Source organism: Stegostoma tigrinum, chromosome 47 (assembly GCF_030684315.1).
Source record: "Stegostoma tigrinum isolate sSteTig4 chromosome 47, sSteTig4.hap1, whole genome shotgun sequence".
NCBI lineage: Eukaryota > Metazoa > Chordata > Chondrichthyes > Orectolobiformes > Stegostomatidae > Stegostoma > Stegostoma tigrinum.
Genome location: NC_081400.1, coordinates 4,288,703 through 4,299,714, shown reverse-complemented (window position 1 = coordinate 4,299,714; position 11,012 = coordinate 4,288,703). Strand labels below are relative to the sequence as shown.

At 49.5% G+C, this 11,012-nt stretch overlaps 1 protein-coding gene across 2 annotated transcripts in view; it reads right to left on the bottom strand.

The window, feature by feature from the left end:
• Nucleotides 1–7,091: 7,091 nt before the first annotated feature.
• Nucleotides 7,092–11,012, bottom strand: part of LOC125449676 (carbonic anhydrase 14-like) — a 28,215-nt gene continuing 24,294 nt past the window's right edge. The window contains exon 8 of one of the 2 annotated variants that reach the window (XM_048525546.2): nucleotides 7,092–8,647. In XM_048525546.2, coding sequence (XP_048381503.2) covers nucleotides 8,577–8,647 — 71 coding nt within the window. In that variant the 3' untranslated portion in view covers nucleotides 7,092–8,576. The remainder of the gene's footprint in view (nucleotides 8,648–11,012) is intronic. The other variant, XM_059643071.1, reaches the window with a different exon arrangement.

Genomic DNA, 11,012 nt, shown 5'->3' with positions numbered 1-11,012 from the left:
AAATTGCAAGAATTCTAGGTTTCGGACGATCACAACAATTTATGCCAAGGCCGGGTGCTGGTTGTTTGGCATCAAAAAAAATGTGGAGCTGGAAAAGCACAGCAGGTCAGACGTTGCGAGAAACTCGATGTTTCGGGTCAGAACCCTCCTTCAGGCTCTGTAGAACCTGGAACATTAACTTCCCTACTCCTCAGATGCTATCTGACCTGCTGGTTTGACAAGTTGATTCCAATTGGTCAAAGCAGTTGCCGGGGGTACTTGCTCCTGGGTAGTTCTAAAAAGAGTTTTGAGTCTCCAATGTATCCCTTTCAGTTCTAGACAGCGTGCCCCCAAGTATAAAACATGTGTCGCTCTGACTGAGAGTAAATAAAGTGCACGGCAAGCTTGATCATTGCTTTAACTATGTCAACAGCCCGGCCCATCGGAGTTAACTTGGCAACCAGTCACCATGTTCACACTGCCAGAGGGCAAACTGTTGTGACACTTCTTGGAATTTGGTATTCTTGCAGTTGGTCCTGATAAGACAAACGGTTCAGGAACAGCTCGCGCTCTCGCGCGTGCGTTCTCTGTCGCGCTCCACCAGGTGACTGCAGTACAATTTCCCTAGCATTTTGCTCCTGACCTCATCTGAGTGCTAGAGTGATAGGGTCTGTTCCCATGCTTTTCGGCCCGACCGGTCCAGGCTGACTAAAATTCCCAAACTAAACTCGTCCCACCCACCTGCTCCTGTTCCATATCCTATTCGTGTACTTACTCACAGTCGGCTTTTAAACAATGTAACTGTTCCGCATGTGAATCACCCTCTATATTTAAAAAAAAGTTTGCCCCTTTTTTTTAAAATCTCTTTCCTCTCACCTTAAAAATCTGACCCCCCCTAGTCTTGAAATTCCCAATCACAGGGAGAAAGCTAACTCTCTCTATACCCCTCATGATTTTATACACTTTTATAAGGTTGCTACTCAACCTCCTATGCCCCGGGGCGGGGGGGGTAGGGTGCGGAGGAGGAAACCAAGTCTCAGCCTTTCCTTATGGCTCAGACCTTCCACACCTGGCAACATCCTGGTAAATCTCCTTTTGAACCCTCTCCTGTTTAATAATATCCTACTTGTAGCCGGGTGACCAGAAGTAGACACAGCATTCCCTCATCATCAACATGAGCTATGGCTTACCAGGTGATGAAATAGCCACAGGATCGCTGGTCTTAGCATCACGACTGCTCATGAAAGCTCCTATGCCTCACAGAATAATCACAGCGCAAAAGGAGAACACCCCCGCCATCTCCTGTGCACCATTCCCCTGCTTTCTCCTTGTGGTGCTCTTAGGTAATGGGGGCAGCTTTAGGCCTTCTCATGCCTGTACAGGGCTTCTGTAGCAACACAAGTCTGTTCCTGCTCAGTCCTCAAAGGGGGCTACCAAAGCTAAAAGCTTAAAAACTAGAGCTCTGGGCAAGGAGACAAAACAACTTGGACACTTCGCACAGTTTCATATAACCTTTTATTTGTGTTCCTTTGGTCATTGGAGGGCAGCAAATAGCTTTGTAAAGGATTAGATTAAGCATGTTGTATGATCTCTGAGATAAGGTGTGGCGCTGGATGAACACAGCAGGCCAGGCAGCATCATAGGAGCAGGAAGGCTGACGTTTCGGGCATAGGCCCTTCTCTGTATGGTGCACAGTCTGCGTTTCCCATTGTATGCAGCTGCACTAGAAAAGGTGCAAAGATTTATGAAGTTGACACCAGAATGGAGAGGTTACAACTACCAGGATAAGTGGGCCAGGCTTTCTCGTGTGGGAAGCAGAAGGCTGTGATAGGGTCCCGACAGGAAACATCAGCTCCTCTGATGCTGCCTGGCCTGCTGTGTTCCTCCAGCTTCACACTGTTATCTCAGACTCCAGCACCTGCAGTTCTTAGTATCTCTCAGTGTAATATGACCTGACAGGTTTTTGAGAACGTTCAACAGGGCAGATGTAGAGAAGACTTTTCTATTTATAAGAGACACCAGACTAAAGGGCTATCGCTATAAGACAGTCACTGATAAATTCAAATCAAAAAGAAGAGATACAGCAGGAGAGGAAAACAGAATTGATACTACAAATCATGTGAGCCCTTTGCTATAACCGAAATTAAATCCAATTGGGAATTCAGGAAACATTAATTTATGGTGATGATGGGGCACTGGCTCCTGTGGGGGGTGGGGGCGGAGGGAGAATGGGAGACTCACTCCCAGGGGAGTGGGAAGGCAAATAACAGAGACACGTGGAATGGGGAAGCTGGACAAACGCGTGAGGGAAGAGAGACAGAGTGAAAGATGGGGAGGGATTGAGGTCTGAGGAAACTTGTGTGGACCAGTTTCTGCTTTGGTTGTAAAATTTTAAAAGGGATCAGCTCAAAGGAAAGTTGTCAAATGTTTAACGTGACTTTTTTTTGAAAACACAACATTTCCAGGTACAAGAATTCTAATTTGCAGGTCATTTGGAGTTGGGCAGAGAGGTTTTGATTAGTGAAGTTATGGAATATTTGCAGGACAGCCTTTAAGACTGAGATTTTTTTTTAGATGTGGGCAACCAATGCAGCTTTAATTATCTATACAACTTACATTCTTATAGCGCCTTCAGGGCACCTCTCAGGTGCATTATCGACCAAAGCTTGGCACAGTCTCACATGAGGCATTAAGGCAGCTGGCCAAAATCATAGGCTCCGTGCAGTGTGGAAGCAGGCCATTTGGCCCATTGAGTCCATAGTCACCGTCCCAGCCAAGCCTAGTTCCCTATCCCTGTAATCTTGCATTTCTCCTTTGGCTAGCCTGCACATCTGTGGGCACTACGGGGCAATTTAGCACGGCCAATCCACCCTAACCCGCACATCCCTGGGCACTACGGGACAATTTAGCACGGCCAATCCACCCTAACCCGCACATCCCTGGGCACTACGGGGCAATTTAGCACAGCCAATCCACCCTCACCCGCACATCCCTGGGCACTAAGGGACAATTTAGCACAGCCAATCCACTCTAACCTGCACATCCCTGGGCACTAGGGGGCAATTTAGCACAGCCGATACACCCTAACCCACACACCTTTGGACTGTGGGAGGAAACCCATGCAAACTCCACACAGCCTGTCACCCCCGAGGCTAGAATCGAACCCAGGTCCCTGGCACTCTGAGGCAGCAGTGCTAACCACTGAGTTACGATGCCACCTCAATCTGGGTTCATTCCTGCTGTTGGGAAGGCTGGCCTTTAACTCATTTGAAGATCAGCAGAATAAGACAGATTGAAAGATTCTGAGGATGTTTACCCCTTGTTGGGGTCTCTTAGACTAGGTGCCAGTTTTAGAATAAGGGTGTCCCTCATTTAATACAGAATCTTTTCCCTCATAGGGTCGGAATTCTATGCCGTATATCCGAGACCGAGTTAGACAGAGTTTTGATTGGCAGTGGAGTCAGGGCTTGGAAGGGAAGAGGCAGGAGGGTGGAGTAGAGCCACAATTGGATCACATGAGTTTGGTGAAACCATTTTGAGGGGCCTGTTGGCCCAGTTTGAGCATCGATGGGTTTTCGAGATGGGAGAATGAGACAGAGAGGTTTAGGGAGGGATTTCCAGAACTTCAGTGGCTGAAGGCATTAGCTGGCAACAAATGAGGCTTGGAAATGAAGGGTGGTGTTGGGGTGAGTTGCAAAAGTGTCCCCGATTGTTGGAGTACAGAGATTGTTAGGGCTGGAGGAGGTTGCAAAGAGGGAATGAGTTAATGGTAAGAGAGAAGATCTTAGGTTACAGGAGGGTATGGACAGCTGGTCTGACGGTGTTTAATGCAGATAAATGTGATTGGAGATGTACAGCACAGAAACAGACCTTTCGGTCCAACTCATCCATGCTGACCAGATGTCCTAAATTAATCCAGTCCCATTTGCCAGCATTTGGCCCATATCCCTCTCCACCATTCATGTACCCATCTAAATGCCTTTTAAATGTTGTAATTGTACCAGCCTCCACCACTTCCTCTGGTAGTTAATTCCATATATGCACCACCCTCTGTGTGAAAAAGATGCCTCTCAGGTCCCTCTTAAATCTCTCACCTCTTGCCTCTCGCCTCTCACCTCTCACCTTGAAACCTATGCTCTAGTTTTGTAGTCCGTCTACCCTGGGGGGGGAAGACCTTGACTATTCACCCTATCCATGCCCCTCATGATTTTATAAACCTCTATAAGGTCACTCCCTCTGCTTCCGATGGAAAATAGCCCCAGCCTCTCCCTGTAGCTCAAACCCTCCAAACGCAGTAACATCATTTTCTGAAGAAGGGTCCAGACCCGAAACGTCAGCTTTCCTGCTCCTCTGATGCTGCCTGGCCTGCTGTGTTCATCCAGCTCCACACCCTATTATCAACATCTTTGTAACTCTTTTCTGAATCCTTTCAAACTTCTCAACATCTTTCCTATAGCAGCGAGACCAGAACTGAATGCAGTGTTTCCAAATGTGACCTCACCACTGTCTGGGAATTTGTAACAAATGGAAGGGTACTGGATAGTTTAGAGGAACAGAGGGATCTTGGGGTGATCATTCACAGATCCCTGCTGGCAACAGAAAAGGTGAATTAGGTAGTTTGGAAGGCAAATGGGACGCTTGCTTTCATCAATAGTGGCATAGAGTATAAGAGCAGGTGGTAATGCTGGAGTCGCACAGAGCGTTGCTCAGGCCACAGCCTGGGTACTGTGTGCAGCTCTGGTCACCTCACCGCAGGAAGGATGTGATAGCCCTAGAGGGGTTACAGAGGACAGTTGCCTGTGGTGGAGAAATTCAGCCATAAGGCGAGATCAGATAGGCTTGGATACTTTCAGAAGACTGAAGGGAGGGGACACTGTATGAGGGGTATGGAGAAGGTGAAGTGGTTAGGGGGTCAACAATAGGGGGGGGGAGGGCAGCGAGGCAACTGAAAAGCAGGATGTTTAGAGGTGATTTAAGGGGGTGAATTTTACCCAAAGGATAGTGGAAGGAAGCTGGAGGCAGGAAACCTGTTTAATAACTGCACTGGACAAGCGCTTGTAACATTCAAAGCTAGCAACTGAGTGCTGGAAAGTGGGATTGGCGTCAATAGGTCAGCGTGGACCTGATGGTCCGAAGGGTCTCTTCCTTGCTGTACGAGTCTCTGACTCCTGCAATAACCACCATCCAACCCTCCCCTTTCAAACAGCATTTATTCCACCTCCGGAAAAAACTTATCCAAGAATTCATTTCCTCCCATCAGACGTCACTCGTGCCAGGGTTCAGGAGATTAATTCCCAGGGGGCTTTTTTCTCAAAAAAACACCCATGTCTGGGACTGGAAGCCAGATCTTCTGGCCCAGAATCTGGGACATTCCCACTGTGCCACTGCCATTTCTCGATCTGTTTTCCGTCTATATTCCCTCTCTATTCATGTGCCCGTCTAGGTGCCTCTTCAATGACTCCGAAGTGCCCACTTCCACCACCTCTTCTGGCACCGCATTCCAGCCTCCTCTGTGTGGAAAACCTCCCTCGCACCTCTCCCTTAAACTCTTCCCCTTCCCCCCCCCCCCCCCCCCCCCCCGATCTTGAACCTGTGCCCCCTTGCAATTGAAACGCCAACCCTGGGGAAAAAACCTCTGACTATCCACCTCATAATTTCGTAGACCTCTATCAGGTCTCCTCTCAGCCGCTGACTTTCCAGTGAAAGACGGAGGATGAGTTTTGTTGGCTTCTGGCTATCATGCAGACGCCCCAGTTTCTTGGCTGCATTACAGGATACAGGTGTGGATCCCACAAGCCCTTTAAAACTTCTCTGCTATTCTACAATGCTTGCAACTGATCTTCAACTCCACTTATCCACCTGTTTGCGCTTGATGGCCCTGAGTGGCCAAAATCTGTCTAAATAGACTCAACGATGGAGCATCTGCACCTCTCTCAAGAGTGAACAATCTCTTCTCAAGTTAGTCGCTCGTTCGTTGATTGACAGGACCGCAAGAATGTGTCAAAGCTGGGGCTACTTTCCCTGGAGCGTTGGAGGCTGAGGGGTGACCTTTTAGAGGTTTATAACCTCAAGAGGGGCATGGACAAGGTCTTTCCCCACCCAAGGGTCGGGGGGGTGGGTCCAAATCTAGAGGGGCATAGGTTTAAGGTGGGAGGGGGAAAGGGACCTGAGGGGCAACTTTTTCACGCAGTGGAACGAGCTCCCAGAGGAAGTGGTGAAGGCTGGTACGATTACAGCAAGCATAAAAAGGTTGGGTATTTGAATGGTCCAAGAGGGACATGGCCCAAATTCAGCAAATGGGACTGGATTAATTTAGGATATGTGGTCGGTATGGACGAGTTGGACCACAATTCTAAATAAAAGATAGACTGGGACCGTACTCATTGAAATTTATAGGAAGGCTATCTTATATAAATTAACGAAATTACGAAGGCAACACATAAGATAGAAGCAGTGAGGTTGTTTCCACTTAAACTGGGAGGGGGGGGGAATAGCCTCAAAACAAAGTGGGGAGCAGATTCAGGACTGAGGAGGAACTTCTTCACCCAAAGGGTTGGGAATCTGTGGAATTCTCTGGCCCAGTGAGGCGAAACTCACTGAACGTTTTGAAGGCAGAGATAGATTTCTGGAACGGCAAAGAGATTAAGGATTACGGTGAGCGGGCAGTAAGTGGAGATGAGTCCACGAGAAGATCAGCCACGATCTTATTGAATGATGGAGCAAACTCGAGGGGCCTGATGGCCCATTCCTGCTTGTTGTTTCTTAAATCCTTATAGAGGGTCTGTGGCCTTCCTCTGTGACTGAACACAACTTGGTAGATTGAACATCATCAACTGTTAAATTGCCCAGGGGCAAGGTTGGGGGCAGGGGATGGGGGTGTCATCAGTTTTCCTAATGTATTTAAGGATTTAATAAAGGCAGCTTTGGGACAACATGAGGGAACACTATCCCTTGGCTCCTGCTCCCAAATCTCTGCTCAGTGTCAGGGAGGAGATGGAAGCCCGGCTACGATTCCTCCCCTGGTCAAAATGCCTCGCTCAGCGAAACAGATGAGACCTGCCCCGCACAATGCGTTTGCTGCTTCGTCTTAGAGAGGAGACCATGTCACCAAGCCAGCGATCGCAAATCCCAGGGTGTGATAGCGTAGTGGGGGTGGGGGGCGAATCGTAGGCTCGGATCTTCTTAATAGCTGATTGATTTATTATCACCTAAGCGCAGTGAAACACTTTGTTTGCGAGTCATACAGTAAGTGAGACATACAGATCATGGGGTGAAATAAAACACACTAGACAGACGTATACACGTTACATCACATGGCCCGTGCATTAGGCAAGATTAACGTTAGCAAGATCAGTGTCACTTAAGGTTATAGAGTCCATTCATCAGTCTAATAACAGCTGGGACCTGCTGGTGTGTGCGTGTTCAGGCTTCTGCCTGACCTAAGAGGTTGTAGGAGGTCGTTATTGGGTGGGGGCTATGGGTCTTTGATGTTGGCAGCCTTCCTATGGCAGTGATCCGTGTAAATGGAGTCCATGGATGGGAGGTTGGCTTCCGTGATGGTCTGGACGGCACACACCACCTTCTGTCGTTACTTATGGTCCTGGGCAGAGCAGTTGCCGTACCAGGACCATATGCTTTCACTGGGGCATCTGTAGAAGTTGGTGAAGCACCTTATGGACATCCCAAATTTCCTGAGCCTTCAAAGGAAGAAGAGGCGTTGTTGTGCCTGAGGGTCGGCCCCAAGTGTTGAGTGCTTTCCTGGAGGAGATGCAGTTGCCTGTCTTCACTGATAGCGGCCTATGGGTCAGGAAGCTGAGGACCCAGTTGCAGAGGGCAGAGTTGAGACCTAGGTGCCGGAGTTTCGAGATCAGTCTGGAGGGGACAATGGCGTTGAAGGATGCTGGAGCTATAGTCGATGAACAGGAGTCTGATGTAGGTGACTTTGTAGGCCGTACGTTCCAGGGGGGAGTGCAGGGCTGGGGATACGGTGTCCGCTGTGGACCTGTTAGGCAAGCTGTAGGGGATCGAGGCGATGTGGGTCATGGCACTTCAGGACTATTGACATCAGAGGCGCTGGGCGGTAGACATTAAGGCCCATTGTGTGTGCTTTCCTGGGTAGAGGGATGATGGCGGTCTTCTTGAAGCAGCTGAGGACCTCGGCCTGTGGGAGAGAGAGTTTGAAGGCAGCCACGCGGGATCTGAGCGGTCGGCTGGGGATTCCTTGGGTTAATTCCCAGGAAGGCCGATCCGCAGCGGCGATTGTGGGAACAGCTACTGTCCGGGGTTGTCAGGAAGGGTGGCATCCAGCCACGAGCATTCTCCGCTGAAGATCGCAAGCCGCCTTTCTGAAGCGTTTCTTCATTGGAGAGATCCGTTGGCGTCCGGGGTGGGAACCGATGACGGGATCGGGGAGACTCCCGGATTCAAGCTCAGGGAAAACCAAAGCCGGTGGCTGAGACGGGTTGCTCTCGCGTGAAGTTGGCCTATCAGAGGTGGTTTGGAGGTTTGGGAGGAGAGAAGGTTTTCTTCATTTCACAGCAGTGATGCAGTAGATGTCGAGAGGCTCAAAGGCGACTGTGTTGAGGGAGCATGAGCGCCTACTGGTGGAATCTTGTTGACAGGGTTTTCAGAAAGTGACGCATCGCCTTGCGGAAGTTGACGGCCCAACCTAAAGCCGCAAACAAAATGGGATTCAATCCCCATCGGAGGCTCGGTCCTCAGCAAGATCCCACAAAACAGCATTCCGGAAATAACTGGGATTTCTTTCCTCGATCATCACAGCAAATATTAAGCTCCCCGTTTCGCAGGGATTCAGAGCTACAGCAGGCAATCCAGGCCTTCAAGCCCTCCATTAAATCCCTACGGCGTGGAAGCAGGCCTTTCAGCCCATCGAGGCCACACCCACCCTCCGAAGATCATCCCTCCCATACCCACCCTATTCTCGAAACCCTACTGTCCCCATGGCTAACCCATCCTAACCTCGGCACTACGGGGCAATTTAGCATGGCCAATCCACCCTAACCCACACATCCCTGGGCACTACGGGACAATTTAGCACGGCCAATCCACCCTAACCCGCACATCCCTGGGCACTACGGGGCAATTTAGCACAGCCAACCCACCCTAACCCACACATCCCTGGGCACTACGGGACAATTTAGCATGGCCAATCCACCCTAACCCACACATCCCTGGGCACTACGGGACAATTTAGCATGGCCAATCCACCCTGAGGACTGGAGAGAGGCAAATGTAATTCCTCTCTTCAAGAAAGGAAATAGGGTAATCCCCGGCAATTATAGACCGGTAAGTCTCACGTCTGTCGTCTGCAAGGTGTTAGAAAGGATTCTGAGGGATAAGATTTATGACCATCTGGAAGAGCATGGCTTGATCAAATACAGTCAACACGGCTTTGTGAGGGGTAGGTCATGCCTTACAAACCTTATCGAGTTCTTTGAGGATGTGACTAGAAAGGTTGATGAGGGTCGAGCTGTGGATGTGGTGTATATGGACTTCAGTAAGGCATTTGATAAGGTTCCCCATGGTAGGCTCATTCAGAAGGTCAGGAGGAATGGGATACAGGGGAACTTAGCTGCTTGGATACAGAATTGGCTGGCCAACAGAAGACAGCGAGTGGTAGTAGAAGGAAAATATTCTGCCTGGAAGTCAGTGGTGAGTGGAGTTCCACAGGGCTCTGTCCTTGGGCCTCTACTGTTTGTAATTTTTATTAATGACTTGGACGAGGGGATTGAAGGATGGGTCAGCAAGTTTGCAGACGACACAAAGGTCAGAGGTGTCGTTGACAGTGTAGAGGGCTGTTGTAGGCTGCAGCGGGACATTGACAGGATGCAGAGATGGGCTGAGAGGTGGCAGATGGAGTTCAACCTGGATAAATGCGAGGTGATGCATTTTGGAAGGTCGAATTTGAAAGCTGAGTACAGGATTAAGGATAGGATTCTTGGCAGTGTGGAGGAACAGAGGGATCTTGGTGTGCAGATACATAGATCCCTTAAAATGGCCACCCAAGTGGACAGGGTTGTTAAGAAAGCATATGGTGTTTTGGCTTTCATTAACAGGGGGATTGAGTTTAAGAGTCGTGAGATCTTGTTGCAGCTCTATAAAACTTTGCTTAGACCGCACTTGGAATACTGCGTCCAATTCTGGGCGCCCTATTATAGGAAAGATGTGGATGCTTTGGAGAGGGTTCAGAGGAGGTTTACCAGGATGCTGCCTGGACTGGAGGGCTTATCCTATGAAGAGAGGTTGACTGAGCTCGGTCTCTTTTCATTGGAGAAAAGGAGGAGGAGAGGGGACCTAATTGAGGTATACAAGATAATGAGAGGCATAGATAGAGTTGATAGCCAGAGACTATTTCCCAGGGCAGAAATGGCTAGCACGAGGGGTCATAGTTTTAAGCTGGTTGGTGGAAAGTATAGAGGGGATGTCAGAGGCAGGTTCTTTACGCAGAGAGTTGTGAGAGCATGGAATGCGTTGCCAGCAGCAGTTGTGGAAGCAAGGTCATTGGGGTCATTTAAGAGACTGCTGGACATGTATATGGTCACAGAAATTTGAGGGTGCATACATGAGGATCAATGGTCGGCACAACATCGTGGGCTGAAGGGCCTGTTCTGTGCTGTACTGTTCTATGTTCTATGTTCTATGTTCTAACCCGCACATCCCTGGGCACTACGGGACAATTTAGCACGGCCAACCCACCCTAACCCGCACATCCCTGGGCAATACGGGACAATTTAGCACAGCCAACCCACCCTAACCCGCACATTCCTGGGCACTACGGGGCAATTTAGCACGGCCAATCCACCTTAACCCACACATCCCTGGGCACTACGGGGCAATTTAGCACGGCCAGTCCACGCTAACCTGCGCATCCCTGGGCACTACAGGGCAATTTAGCACGGCCAATCCACCCTAACCCACGCATCCCTGGGCACTACGGGACAATTTAGCACGGCCAACCCACCCTAACCCGCACATCCCTGGGCACTACGGGACAATTTAGCACGGCCAACCCA